Source organism: Meleagris gallopavo, chromosome 23 (genome assembly GCF_905368555.1).
Source record: "Meleagris gallopavo chromosome 23, MGAL_WU_HG_1.1, whole genome shotgun sequence".
NCBI lineage: Eukaryota > Metazoa > Chordata > Aves > Galliformes > Phasianidae > Meleagris > Meleagris gallopavo.
In genome coordinates this window covers 5543130-5557793 of record NC_139426.1, presented here as the reverse complement: position 1 = coordinate 5557793, position 14664 = coordinate 5543130, and the positions used below count along the sequence as shown (strand labels likewise).

The 14664-nt window shown below is 44.4% G+C and overlaps 3 protein-coding genes across 19 annotated transcripts in view; 1 reads left to right on the top strand and 2 right to left on the bottom strand.

Annotated features, from left to right (window-relative positions):
- CLCN6 (Cl-/H+ antiporter 6) overlaps positions 1-14664 on the top strand; it is a 64612-nt gene that overhangs the window by 48847 nt on the left and 1101 nt on the right. For 3 of the 17 annotated variants that reach the window (XR_014887898.1, XR_014887883.1, XR_014887887.1), the window contains 6 exons: positions 7882-8094; positions 8263-8439; positions 8708-9517; positions 9626-11258; positions 11529-11914; positions 13365-13480. The gene's annotated coding sequence lies outside the window, so the exon portion shown is untranslated. Of the gene's footprint in view, positions 1-7881; positions 8095-8258; positions 8440-8707; positions 9518-9625; positions 11259-11528; positions 11915-12583; positions 13481-14664 lie in introns of all 17 variants that reach the window. The other 14 variants (XR_014887884.1, XR_014887896.1, XR_014887890.1 and 11 more) reach the window with 14 other exon arrangements.
- LOC100545236 (uncharacterized) lies at positions 1177-5449 on the bottom strand. Its single transcript, XM_085242654.1, has 6 exons — positions 4733-5449; positions 3543-3677; positions 2779-3052; positions 2249-2340; positions 1615-1752; positions 1177-1491 (listed from the first exon to the last, which is right to left on the bottom strand). The coding sequence occupies exons 1-6, from the start codon at positions 5447-5449 to the stop codon at positions 1177-1179; spliced, it is 1671 nt and encodes a 556-aa protein (XP_085098780.1).
- Positions 7008-11906, bottom strand: LOC100542763 (chymotrypsin-like elastase family member 2A). Its single transcript, XM_010722917.4, has 8 exons — positions 11864-11906; positions 11200-11378; positions 10354-10451; positions 9833-9961; positions 9006-9142; positions 8189-8334; positions 7903-8055; positions 7008-7259 (listed from the first exon to the last, which is right to left on the bottom strand). The coding sequence occupies exons 1-8, from the start codon at positions 11904-11906 to the stop codon at positions 7242-7244; spliced, it is 903 nt and encodes a 300-aa protein (XP_010721219.3). The 3' UTR covers positions 7008-7241.

Below are 14664 nucleotides of genomic sequence, written 5' to 3'. Positions count from 1 at the left end.
GCATGTTTTGTTAATAGCACTAATTGCTGCCTATCATCAAGAACATAGGGTCATTTACTGCTATTTTCTTAATTAAAAACCCACGCAGAAGCCTCTGATGAGGTGAAGATCAGAACAGGCTCAATTTTCCATGCAAATGATTTGCTTCTGATCCTGACCCAGGATTTTCATAACAATTAGAGCCAGCCTTGGGCTCCCCCGGCTCTGAGCTGCCCTGCAGTACCCAGCTGTCCCTCCCCTGCTCTCCCTGTGGGGTTCCTTTCATGCCTGCTTGTGAGGGCATATGTGCACCTGAGGCATTTTCCCTCACCGGCTTGAAAGCTGAGGCTCTTCAGCATTTAACTCTGTCCCCACTTTCCTGTTTTATCCACATTTGATCCCACTTGCTGAGTGCTGACAGGAACCAGATGAAAGGATTCCACTCTTTTTCCATACAGGCCATCAACATAGATGTGTTTTTTTCAGTCTTTTTTTTAACTCCATGAATGAAAAGAGATGTGCAGACCAGCTTCCTCAGAAGCCCATAAAACTACTTTTATTTTAGGAAAAACAAAATCCAATTACAGCTTTCTATGCTTGACTTCCTTCTAAGTGTATGCCTTTATTCTTGTTACCTTTTGCAGCCATTAAGCCCTGCCTTTCCTCCCCTAGAATCTCTTAAATAATCAGATACAAACCTATCTACTGGAAGAGGAGACAGGCCAAGCTCTCTCTCTCGCATTTTTGCTTCAGAATGATTCCCCAAGCAGGTGGATTGCAGGATAAGACAGAATTAATGACAACAAGTGAGTGCAGCCCACTAAGAAATGAATTGAACTCTGCATGGAGTTTAGCCATGGTCACCATCAGGAAGCAATTCAATTTGCCCACATTTTTCTTAGTTGTACATAGAGAAATTCACAATTTTGCACTGCTTGTCGTTACAGAGGGGTCTTTTCCTGCAACAAGCAAAGGAAAGCAAACTATAATTTGATGAGAGAAATAGCTTTTCCTTCTAATGTCTTCTGGAGACATCTTTCTATATTTCTATTGGTGTCTTCATTCTCAAGTAATAGAATGCTTTAAGAAGTGAATTATGGCTAAGAGGAAGAAGAGAAAGCTATGTAAAACCAGTGTGTGTGCTCGAGGCAGTCCAGTTCTCCAGCATAAGTCATTTCTAACCCTGTCACATCTCATTCACATCTCATCTACAGCGCCTGGGAGAAACTCTTTTTGTCCTGTTACTTTCATACCATGGTCTCCAAGCTGTGCCCTGCATTCTACATCAGCACCCAGAGCAGGAGGACTCGATGAAGCAAGATCCCCTTGCATGTCCTGGCTGGAAGTTTGATGACAGCCATTCTTCTGCTTCTGGCTCATTCCATGGATGGCACTCTTAGAGGTCCAGGCAAGTCTAGAAGTCCCTTGAGTGGGACTGTCAGGGTTCAGCTCATCCCAGGGTGTTACAGGGCTCTGCTCAGTCAGTACTGCTCCCACAGTGCCTGCACTAAGCTATTAACAGAGAGGAACACACATTAGAGCTTGTATTTATATGCAGAAGAGCCCTTTACTTGCAGGGCAAAGACACAAGTTCAACATCTCAGCCATTCATGGGTTCAGTGTTCACCTCCTTACTTGTTGGGCAGATCCATGGCTACTTCCCATCTTCCTTTTCTTGGAGATAGCTGGATTCCATTGACACACCAGGCTGTCATTTTGGACACTGTAGTTCTTGTTACCGAGAAGCCAGTAGGTTTTCATTTTCCCTTTGCCCTGGGATAAGAATGGAGAGCAGAAAATGGCTGTTTTTGTGGGAAAAGCTGAGAATCACTATGGCTAGGGCTACTACTTGTGCTGCATTGTGCTCATTATCTCAGCTGTAGAGATAAGAAATGTTGCTACCTGGGAAAAGAGTTGTAATTTGCATGCTCTTTGGGTGCTCATGATTCTGCCAGTGCAGAAAAATGCTGCTCACTGGCAGTACTTCTGAGAGTTTAAAATCAGTCTTACATCTGTGAGTTTTTGTGACTGAATCCTAACATTTTCACCCATATTTGTGTCGTTCCATGCAATGCAGGCTCAACAGCTGTATTTCAAAGCATGCAGTAGTGCTTTTATTTTGATGAGGAGTCGTGTATAGCTACTCCTAATTGAATTAGCAAGAGAACTTTGGGGCTGTGGGGCTTGTAATATGCGGAAGAGCAATGGCCAAATCCACCCTAACTCATTAAACTCCATTACTGTAACATAGCTACAGAAAGCAGGTTACCTTGACTTCAATTTCTCCTCTCAGTTCAATTTCGTAGGCATCATCTGTGAGAAGGGCATTGTATGTAGCAGAGCTGATGTGGATCTTCTGTGCTAGGATTCAGAACAGAACATTAGAAAGGAATGACTGCTCCATTCCTGGAGACCGTGCTGCTGGATGGTTGAGGGACTGTGCCAATCTATCTTGCCCTGGTACCACCTCACCTGCAGTACTGGGTGCAATTCTGGGCACCACAGTACAGAAAGGACGGCCTAAAGCTCCCTTGTGGCATCCTGCAGTTCCCTTATGGCATCCTGCAGGTCTCTCATAGCATCCTATGGTTCCTTCATAGCCTGCAGCACTCTCATGGCATCCTACAGCTTTCTTATGGCATCCTGCAGCTTCTCATAGAGCCTGCAGCTCCCTTATGGCATCCTGCAGCTCAGTTATGACATCCTTCAGCTCCCTTATGGCATCCTACAGTTCCTTCATGGCCTGCATATCCCCCATGGCCTCCTACATCTCCCTCCCCTTGTGCCAGAGCCACTTACGCAAGCTGGTGGACTCCATGCGTGAGGCAGTGTTTACAGTGTCCCCAAAAAGGCAGTAACGAGGCATTTTGTAGCCCACAACTCCAGCTACGCAGGGTCCCGTGTGTATCCCAGCCCTCAGCTGCAGCCTGCCTGCTGGCATGTGAGGGATCACGACCTGACGAACGGCTGCCACGAGATCCAGAGACATTTTGGCAATCTCATCTGCATGTTTTGTGCCGTTCCTCTCTGGCAGGCCGCTCACTACCATGTAGGCGTCACCGATGGTTTCCACCTGATGGAAAGGGATGTCTGTCTGTCACTGAGCACTGTTTTCTTTCAGAAGGAAATTGGACCTTATAAGCAGGAGGGGGACTGACTTTTTACATGGTCTGACAGTGACAGGGCAGGGGGAAATGGCTTTAAACTACGAGAGAGGAGATATAGGTTAGATGTTAGGATTCTGAGGGTGGTGAAGCCCTGGCACTGCCCAGAGAGCTGTGAGTGCCCCATCCCTGGGGATGCCAAGGCCATGGATGAGCCCTGTGCAGTTTGAGCTGGTGGGGGTACCCAGCCCACGGCAAGGGAGTTGGAACTGGATGACCTTTAAGATCTTTAAGATCCCCTCCCATGTAAGCCATTCAATGATAACACAGTCCCTGTGAGATGGGGGATTGCACTTCATGGCTTCTGACCAGCTGGATGGGTGCATTTAATATTCACCAGCACACGGTGTGTAGGATTCCAGCTACTCCCAGATTCTTTGCCTGCGGGTTTGTCCTCACCTTGTAAACATCATAAGACTCAATCCTGCTGTCAAAGCAGATGTAGAGATTGTTGAGCATCTCAACAACTTGCAGGGGGGTACAGGAGGCAGCAATGCTCGTGAAGCCCACGATGTCTGAGAAAAAGATGGTCACCTGTCACAGGGAGAAGGCAGGTGTGAAGCTGAGGCCTGCAGGCAGTGGCTGCTGCTCTGGCTCTGAAATATTCTCTATTATTTTGCTGCAATTTATTTCCTATCTGTGGTTCTGTGAGTTCCTTGCATTAGATGAGAGACTGAAAGTCAAACGCTTTGTAAGCAGGGATCAACAAACTTCTTCTAGATGTGAGTCCTTTTATTTGTCCTTATTATTACCCACTCACCCAGAAGAGCCACCTTTTCACTCTCTGCACTGGCTTTCCTACTTTTGATGTTTGTTTGTAATGGTGCAATTACAGGTAGTTTTGGTAGTGGTAAGTCCAAATTAAACACAAACTTTTATTATTGTATTTCACAGCTGAAAGTAATGGAGTGTCCAGGTGAAAAAGGCTAAAGAGAATGAACAACTACTTTATAATTGGGGTTTTGGCTGTGGGCTGTGCAGCTCAGCAGCGTGCTGTGAGGCAGAGCTTCAAACACACGGATGCTTTGGCCAAGCTCTGCCCTTGTTTTTATGCCTGTTTGAGGCTATGACATCTTTGGTCCTTCTCATCCCTCTCTAAATCCCATGCTGTCCTTCCAATTATGCCTATGAAACCATGCTGACACGTACAGGCAGGATTTGTCCTGTGTTGCTTTTTGGTGGTTGTGATTGGGGTTTCTTTTGTGATTTGCTCCATTTTACAAGGAGGAAACTCAGTTCTTCCTACTGCATATCTGTGATCGAATGATGTGGGCAGGCTCTCAGGAATAGGCTCTTAAACCCAAGTAAGACAATGTGGCTTGCCTTTGATATCTTTACCATCTCAAGCTATACTTCTGGAAATTTCAGCTCTTCTTTCAGCCCCATCAACCTGAGTGCTTCATGGGACATCATTGTACAGCTTTTTCCAAACCCCATAATGAATATTAGGACTTACATTCACACTCACCTAGGAGTGCTAAAATAGATTCCTCAAAGCAGAGGAAGGTGGGTGCTCTCTTTCTGAATGTTTTCCCACCCTTGGTGTCAGCATCTTTTTCCATTTGCTAGCACAGACACTCTAGATTTACCTGATCATAATTTTCTGCCTCGACTTTTTGGCATTTCCTTAGCTGCTTGGCCACAGATTTGGGTAACATCTGGTGCAAGAGGTCCTCAGCCAGCTGCCTCTCCCTTTTCAAGTCCTGTGTCTTTTCCTTGAGGCTCCTGGCATAGCTGTGAATCCAATCTGTCATTTGCTTGAAGAATATCAGGGTTATGGGGTAAATGAGGCAGGCTATCACTAGCAGGCTGATCTTCAGGCTCATTGTGAACAGGATTTCTTTAGATTTCTTGATGAGCTTTTCCTGTCCCCTCTGCAGGAGGCAGCTCTGCATGTTAAGAAGACCCTTTAGCAAGGCTTCAATGGAGGCAAACTCATCTGAGCCCAGGAATGGGATGAAAAAACAGATCCCTTCAGAGGAGGTGAAATGAAGCGATTGGTTGACGTTATCCCTCCAGCACTTCTGTACATTCTCTGATGAGAAGATAGCATAGTTGAGAGTGGCTGCAAGCTGATGCAGTTCTGTTTGAAGGCTGATGGATACTGGCACTAACTGAGCTTTCAGCACAGCTTCTCCTATTAGAAGGATGAGTTTAAAAGCCACTACGTCTGCCCAGTCAGGATTACGTCGCATAGCTTTGAGGTCTTCATGGGGACTGCTAAAAAGCCCCAGCAGATCAAAAATCACTCCAGATAGCATCTCGCTGGCTTCACTATCCCCTGTGCTATTCATTCTCTGTCTCATGTCAACAATGTAAAGCCTACAGGTAGAGATTTTCTCCTTCTTGCATCGACAATCCTCACAAGACAGTTCTGCTTCGCTTGCCTTACAGAGGGAGTTCAGATTCTCTAATAGCTGAGCACGAAATGATGTATTCCTCTTGTCTGCTGCTGGGAACAGCCAGCTGTGCCTTTCTTCCCGCAGCAGAGAGATGAGGCGAATGGCCCAAAGGGTTTCACAGGAGGCAAGTTCCTGAAGGGCCTTCCCTGTGCTTCTCCATGCTTCCAAGCTGCTGCTCAGATCAAAGGAAACGGCTCCAAGGAGGCTGCAGAGGGAGACCACGCATGCCAGCAGGATCCTTTGAGCTGTTTTTCTACCACCAGCACTGGAAAAGGAAGAATATCTAAAAGAAAGAAATGAAAGAAAGAAGGAAAAGAGAGGTGGGATGTGGCAGGGGAGTCTGATCATGGTGGTATTTCTTGCAGCTCCCAAAAATATGGCTGGAGCTAGCAGTGGTACATCCTGAAATGAAGCAAAGGGATCATGCATTAGCTGTATATTATTGAAAGAAATATTTGATCGCATTTTTTTCCCTCTGATGCTTTCTTTTAAAAGAAAATGGTGGAAAAGAGACAGTTCTTGTGATGCTGGGATGGGATGGTGCCATTCTCCTGTGAGTATGAAGAGTGATACAATCGTTTGCAGTAGGTTTTATTCCCTGTGGAGCTCCTGTCTAAACCTCAAAGCAGCCCATGAAAAAATGGCTCTGTGATTTCAGTGGTTGTGAACTGCAACTGTTAAAATTTTTTATCAAAGTTGTGACCAAAACTTTTGGAATTTGTTCTTAACGGGGAATTTCCAGAAAGTGGATGATTTGCGTTGATACGTTCAAATATGCTTAAATATTTCCACTTTGTTGTCCAAATATTTCAAAAGGGAAATTATTCAAATTTCAGTTCTGTTTCAGTTTTTACAGAAGTACACATCCCCATTTGTTACTGTCTGAGCCTCACGGTTACCTCTCCTCCTTTACAACACTCATAATTGATACCCAACCTACACAGCAAAATAACCTCTTAACAATTTTCAATTAATGGTTTACAACCCTGCCTTAATGATACTCACAGAAACAATTCAGGATGTTACAGTGAAGCACCCAAGCAACCTTCCTCTCCACTGCTAAAGCACCAGCAAGGAACCAGGCTGCTGGTCGGAAGGAGAGAGATTTGCAGCGATGCTGCCAGCATCCACTGCTGCATCTGACCATTCCTGCTGCTGAACCCCAACACCCCTGGGAGTCACAGGGTGCTGTCTGTAAAAGCACTTTGCATTGCTGCCACACTCACCTGTGCTGACCTGGTGGCACCCGTGCTGCCTTCCCACCGGGCATCTCCACTGCTGGTCCCACTGCGTCCCACTCAGATCCCAGCTGCTGCCTGCCCACCTCCTGCTATGCCAGCGCTTTGCTTCCTCACCCCTCTACCCTGAGTTGTTCCTGTGGCTCTCCGCTCTTCTGATCCTCGCTCCTCTCACAGCAGGCTCACACCCCCCAGGTGAATATCAAGCTCCAGCCCAAGCTAGGGGAAAGGCTTTAAAAGGTCCTCAGCATTATCGCGAAATAAGTGCTTGGCTCTTGACAACGCACAAGAAGAAATGACAGAGACACGTGTTTTTCTTTCATGTTGCAAAAAACAGTGTTTATTGCAGTGAAAAGCGTAATTTCCCAGTTATCAGTGATCAAAGGTGTCATGATTATGACTTTATTCAAACTGTTGTTCTTGGCACTGTTCTCATCTGTCACGCAGGTCTCTCTGGGTTAGTTGCTTTCTATAACCTATAAAAAGGTAAAACGAGGCACGGGTCAGACCATGAGAGCCAGCTATTTGCGAGCAGTGTGTGTTGCATTTGGGATGTGGGATTTACAAAACTGAAACAAGGTTTTTGCTCTTCGGCCACTCTTGAAATTAAGGTTTCTATTATCTTATAAAACAACTGATGCTCCAGATTTGAGCATCATGCATTGCCTTCCAGGATGCGACTGTAACAATCAGTGTTACTGATAGGCACCAATCACTTCTGAAGTTGCACCAATCAAACTCCTAATGAGTAGAAATCAATCTCTAGACTGAAGGAAAAATGCATTGCTAAACATCAAGACATGTAAAAGTGAAAATAATTTAATAACTAAGCACAAAGAGGATGCTTTATTTTTGCTTTGGGGTTGATTTTCATGCTGGTAAGGGCCTACCTACAGAGCTAGCTGCTTGTGTGTAAAAGAGCTATTTGAATCAAAAGTGATACAGCTCCCTGAGTAGATGGCAGAGCAGTCCATCAGATAACTGTCAAACAATTGTTCAGGTAGTTTTCCTTGAGAAGACACAGCCTTAAGATATATTTTTCTCTTCTTGGTCCTTCAGTAATGACCTTAGAAATTGTCAAGTGTCATTATTCCCTAGGAGCAAGGCCTAGAGCTTTACCTTCTTGATCCAGCTGTCGAAAGCAGAGACCCGGGTGAAGACAGAAGGCTTCCGATAATAGTTGCAGCCAAGAGAAGAGCCAAAGCTGACAATACCATGCACTTCCCACCTGCCATCTGCACTTTGGCAGTTCAGCGGGCCACCAGAATCCCCCTGAGAAGAAGAGGAAATGCAGTTAATGGCAGTCATAGTGTGAGTAGTTTTCTCCTTTGTGTTTTAAGCTTTACTTCCCATCAGGCCTGGTTGTGTCAAACCAAAACCTAAGGGTGGTGTCCTCTGGACTCACGTTACAACTGGAGGTGATTCCATCTCCACCAGCGCACACCATGTTGGTTTTCACTGTGCTTCCCCACCAGCTAGGCTGGGAACAAGTTGCATAATCTACCACCAGCAACAGCCCTTGCTGCAGGTCATCTGGGAGAGCTCCATTTGCTGGGAAATAACGGAAATAAAGGAGTCATGATACGAGCTGGCAATGAAGGAAGAACAAAAGTGCATTGCTAAGTCTCTCCCAGGATCTGGGTACTATTCCTCCAGGTAAGAAACTTCATCTGGGCTGCATAATTCATTCCTTAGCTGCATTCTTTCATCATCATCATCATCATTAAAAAAAAAAAAAAAAAAAAAAGGCTGTGACTTCCCAATAATTTCTATTTCACTTATAAATGTCTCTTTGTTAGAGAAACAAAGGGCTCTTCTTATTTCGGAATTTGCTTACTGCTCTGGGAACTGCTGCTTGAGCTGACACTTCCGCCGAAGCCTCTGGGATTTCTCTTTACATCTATTTCCTTACGTGTCTTTCCAGTTACTCAGCAGCGTGTATCAGGATTGAAAAATTCTCCAATCTGTATGCTGTTAATATTTGTGTTAGAACAGCTGCTGAAAACATAGTAAAGGGCCCTCTAGTGCATTACCAGACCCATTACAAGGAAAACAAGCTTGAAAGGCAGAGAAAATTCATACGGTGAGTGAAGTGGGCACCGATGAACTTGGGGTTGAGGGGCTCTTGATCATCACCAACAACCTTTTTCCAGTCAATCCCAAGGAAGATGGCAGTGCTGAAGGCCTTTGTTTTGCAGTTTTGCCCATCTCCCACTACTCACTCTGCAGTCTTCCCCATCCCGTCACGTAGCAGGCAGTGTTGGATGACAGGATGCTTTCTGCAGCAGGGAGGCAGGCCAGCTCGATTTTGTCGCTCAATGCAACGTGTTCGGTGAGTTTGATCAAAGCAATGTCATACCTGTGGTCATATGCACACTTGTGAGAGGGGTGAGGGGATAAAGAGGATTGCAAATAGTTAAGGCACAGCGGGACGACAAAAATAAATCATTAAGAAAAAGAGATGCAAGGGAGCAAAGAGGCCACTGCACAAGCAGTAAAGATTCCTCCACCCTTAAAACAGTGGGGAAATCCATGCACTGTGGAAGACTGTTCCCTACAGAGCTGCCCACTTTCCTGCTGGCAGCCCTCTGGAATGTTTCCTTTATAGGTTCTCTTCACCAAAAACAGATGCATATGTGAGGACCAACTACAGGCACCTGGAAAGTGAGATGGCTTCTTTGCTGATGTGCTCAACCCACCAGCATGCACAGGAGTCCTTCAAAGTCCTACAAAGGTACTAATGCCATTTATCAATCATACTCCATGTTGATGCCATTCATGCAAGATGTTCAAAGAGGTGTTTAAATTGTTTGATTAATTTATTCCCTCCTGCTTTATGAAGGAAATTATCGCCTAGAACAGCAGTTTCTCACCAAAACATGAACATGCAGAAAGGCAGCTGAAAATGCAATTAATCAATTAGCAACTAATAGAGGAAGCTCTTTATCTTCTCTTGAGGAGGAAAGGTGCGGACTGGAGCAAACATTTTGAAGTTTTTGAAGTTTTGCTTTGCTTCCTGTAGGTGAATAAATACTTTCCACCAACTTACCCACTTGCAACGCTGTATGGATTCCATTTCTCGTGGACAATGATTTTTTCTGGGGAGGCTGCAACAGATCCTTGCTCCTCAGCTGCTAGGTTGTATTTTCCAAGAAGCACTCGATATTTCCTGGTAGAACTGGACAGGAAAAGAACTAAAGTTCAGCTGTGTTAGTTATCGAATTATCAAACTGTCAATAATAACATGCAGCCAATCCTTCCTATTCCACGTGATGACCTCCTCTACCACCTGCTGATGCCATAACCAGTGTGTAGTGGATGCACATATTCAAGGACATATGATAACAAACCACAGTGGGGTTGTCTCTATGGAAACAATTTTGATGATGGGGCAGCATATTTGTACCTGATCATTTCTTTCTTATACTTTCCTATAGTATGAAGAGTGGACAAAACATGGAGCTCTTAACTGGGAAGGAGAGAACTGGCATTAGTATGTTTGTTTTTTTCCTTCATCTATCTCTGGTCATGCACTGCTTTATAAGCACAGACTTTAACTCAGTGGTTTACCTGATGCAGTGTGCAGCTGTCAATACCCAGTTGGTTGCAATGAGGGTTCCTCCACAGGTGTGATGCCAACTACTACTTGATTGGTATTGAAGAGAGGCCTAGGATCAACATATATCAAGCAAGGCTCAGATTTTTGCTTGCTGATTTTTCCAGTGTTGCATTTTCTTCCAGCACACATATCACAACTTGCTACTTGAAGGTAATGGGAGGTCTTTAAGCTAGAAAAGTTTTGAAGAATCCTAGAACCATCAAGGTCAGAAAGACCTCTAAGAGTATCTAGTGGAACTCTTCACCTACTGCCAGTACTGCCTACCAGTGCCACATCTCCACGTTCCTTGAACACCTCCAGGGATGGTGACCCCATCACTTCCCTGGGCAGCCTGTGCTACTGCATCACTGCTCTTTCAGAGAAGTTGTTTTCCCTAATATCCAACCTGAACTTCCTCTGGTGCAACTTGAGGCTATTACCTCTGATCCGATTGCTGTTACCTAGAAGAGCCCAATCCCCACCTCACCACAACGTCCTTTCAGGAGTTCCTGTCCTCAGGAGAAGGTTTTCCTCCTTTCCTACCGTTCAAAAGTTTGATTTCTTTAATGTTTGTTTTTTTTTCTCCCAAAGTTGAAGCTTGGTCCAAACAGAACATTTTGTTTTCTTCAAAAATCAATTTGTTAACTCAATGTAAAACTGTGTTCCAGTAGGCATTGTACTCTCCACTGAATTTTATAGTACTCCTGCTAAATACAGGCTGGTCTACTGCGAGAACATGAAGACCTTTCTAAGCAGCAAGATGTGGCACACAGGGTATCACAGCTCTAATCATTTCAGGGAAGCACAGAAGGACTCACCTGCCAGGGCCAGCTGTATGGTCTTGCATTTTCTCCTCCAACAACTCGAGACACAGAAGGTGGGTAGGCAGGAACCCCGCAGCCAAGGGCTGGAAAACATACAAAGATTTGTGTTTTAAAAGTAGGAACTGAAAAAGAATTCTGTAGGAGAGGTTGGGTTGGTTTGGTTGGTTGTTCTTATGGTTTGTTTGTTGGTTTAATATAGATTGTGTTTGTATAGAACGTTGAAAGGTGGAGATACAGCCTACAACTGGATGTAATACAGGTGAAGATACAGCCATCAGTCAAGGCTGAGCAATGTTACATAAAGCCTATTTGTTTTCTGGCAGGTAATCAAATCATGTTGGCTCAACCAAATTCTCGTGAATCAACTGAGATGCAGCTCAGAGCAAATGCAAAACAATCTGGCATGGATTGACTGTCTTATAGTGCATTCAAGCTAAGTAAAATAACTTCTTGCTACAGGCTGAGAGCAGTGGTGCTCCTTGAACCTCTGTGATATGAACAGAGTCACTTAGCACCTAGCTGCCATTCTGAGAGAACCTTTTAATTAACAAAAGCAATTAATTGTCTTATTCTGCTTTAAAAAAAAAAAAATAGAAAAGCTGCTATTAGATTTTAATTCATTTTTCCATTAGAACTGGTGTTGAAATTGAGCACATACCTGCAGCTGCCAGAGTCAGCACAGCAAAGAGGATTCCAAGCATGATGCCAGGTAACTGCATGCTGTGGGCTCTGCTTCACAGCTTGTTTTATATCTTACCTCTGGGAGCCGTGACTGTTCTGATACCAATGGAAAACTGTGGGATAATTTTTTATATGCACAAATGTTTAAGGGAAGGGGAAAAAAACCCATACAGATGGACCTTGAATCTGGGTTAAATATAAAACTTTGGCTAAAAGCAATTCAGCTGAGTTGCATGTAATCTATAGCAGTTGTTTGTTTTCCCATTGCCTTGAAAGTTCATCAGGAAGGTGTTTCCTGAACCTGAATGAAAACATTAATGAGTTATTCTAACACTTGATAGTATGTGAGCAGTAATGCTATCTGACATGTATTCAGACAGTGATATGTTTCACAGAATCACAGAATGGCCCAGGTTGGAAGGGACCTCAAGAATCATGAATCTCCAAGCCCCAGCCTCCCAATTAATACCAGATCAGGCTGCCCAGGGCCCCATCCAACCTGGCCTTGAATACCTCCAGGGATGGACAGGGCATCCACAGCCTCTCTGGACAGCTGTTCCAGCACCTCACCCCTCTCATAGCAAAGAACTTCCCCCTGACATCCAACCTCAATATTCCCTCCCTCAACTTCAAACCGTTTCCCCTTGTCCTGCTGTTTTCTACCCTTTCCAAGAGCTGACTCCCCTCCTGTTTGTAGGCTCCTTTTAGGTACTGAAGGCTGCAATGAGGTCACCCTGCAGCCTTCTTTTCTCCAGGCTGAACGATCCCAGCTCCCTCAGCTTGTCTTCGTAGGGGAGGTGCTCCATTGCCCTGATCATCTTTGTGGCTCCTCTGGACCCTCTCCAACAGCCCTCTGTCTTTCTTGTGCTGGGGGCTCCAGACCTGGATGCAGTGCTGCAAATGGGGCCTCACAAGAGCAGAGCAGAGGGGGACAATCACCTCCCTGTCCCTGATGGCCACCCCTCTTCTGATGGAGCCCAGGATCCCATTTGTTTTCCAAGCTGCAAGAGCACACTGCTGGCTCATGTTCAGTTTTTCATCCATCAGGACCCCCAGGTCCTTCTCTGCAGGGCTGCTCTCAAGGACCGCTCCTTCCAGTCTATATAAATGCCTGGGATTGCTCCGGCCCAAATGCCAAATTCTGCACTTTGCTGTGTTTAACCTCATCATGTTCACCTGGACCCACCTTTCAAGCCTGTTGAGGTCCCTCTGAATGACATCCCTTCCTTTCATCGTGTCAACCACACCACTCAGCTTGGTGTCATCAGCAAACTTGCTGAGGGTGCACTCGATTCCGTCGTCAATGTCATTGATAAAGATGCTAAAGATGTTGAAGAGATTTGAACACATCAGTGGGATTGGAATCATTTCCAGACACCTCTTCCGGCTTTAGTTGTTGTGTGATGATATGATTGCTTGAAATTTTGTTTTAATCTGCTTTATTTTTTGACAGAATGGCAATGTATCTTCTTTCCTAGACCAAGTTGCGCTGTGTTTCAGCATGCCCTCCTTCCTCAGTAAAACCAACTGCAATTGTTTGGAGCAGATGTTACAAAGAGTACAGAGAACAAGTCGTCTGTGATGGTGCAGCATGGTGAGCCAGGCTTTACTTCTTTTCTATTTCCCTTCAGTTCTTAGATCAGTGGCACTTCCCTGGAAGAAAATGAGGTTTCTGTAGTACAGCAAATGGGCATTTTCATGGCCCAAACCAGCATGCTGGCCTGCTGCGCAATGCTGTGTCAACTTGTTAGTAAACCACTTCATTTTCACCAGAAGAGCAAGCATTTAGACTACAGTAAAAGAGCTGCCACAAAAGAACCCCTTAGTGTGGTAATTAATTACTGGACACTGAAGATCAGTGACTTCATATCAACATTTCTTGCATCTCTTTCTTCCTCCTTTCCTTCCACTACAGGAATTCTCCATCACCCCTCCATCCAGCTTCTTTTCTCCTGAAAAAGTTGTCACTGCTTATTTAAAAACCAAACATCTCCATCCCATAAACCAAGTTATAGAGGGCAAACTACATAGAATAGAAACAACTATTCTAATGTCAGCTCTATAACCGCAGCTGTAGTTCTTTCTTCTACATACAGTCAAAGCTAGAGGTTTCCAAATGGCTGAAATAAAACTGTTATTTAATGTCAGTGCAAACAAGCAGCAAAATCTGATTTTCATAGCATTCAGCAGTAGGTAGTTTTGGATGAAAGGTGCCCGGAGCACACATGTGGAAGGCAGAAATATATAATGCTTTGCTGTTTCTTTTTCCCTCTGAAGAACGCATTATCCCACCAAAACAATGCTTTAAGTGGTCGGACTGGATGATCTTGGAGGTCTTTTCCAACTTGGTGATTCTATTATATGAACAATAGTGCTTGAGCAAGTCGCATTCTGAACTTCAATTTGAATCAACCAAACTGTTCTAGCATTTTGTGTTTATTATGCGACAAAAACAAAAGTCTGGATTGACCAACCATAGAATTGAGATTATGAGAAAACTGAAAAATCAGGAATTAGTTAATTCTCTTCTCAATATCTGAATTTATACAATGAAACAATGTACTGTGCTTTCAGCTTCCATGCAGCTTTCTGTATTCTGCTTTGCCACTCTCTCTTCATTAAATAACAATGAAAATTAAGTATAAATTCTGGATGTTCAATTACTACTTCAGTTTTCCTTCTTTGTGGGTATGGTCATAAATATGGACTTATTGGGGCTTTTTTTTTTTTTCCAAGCATTTTTACAATCACTTCACAAGCAACCTTCTGCTACGTTAG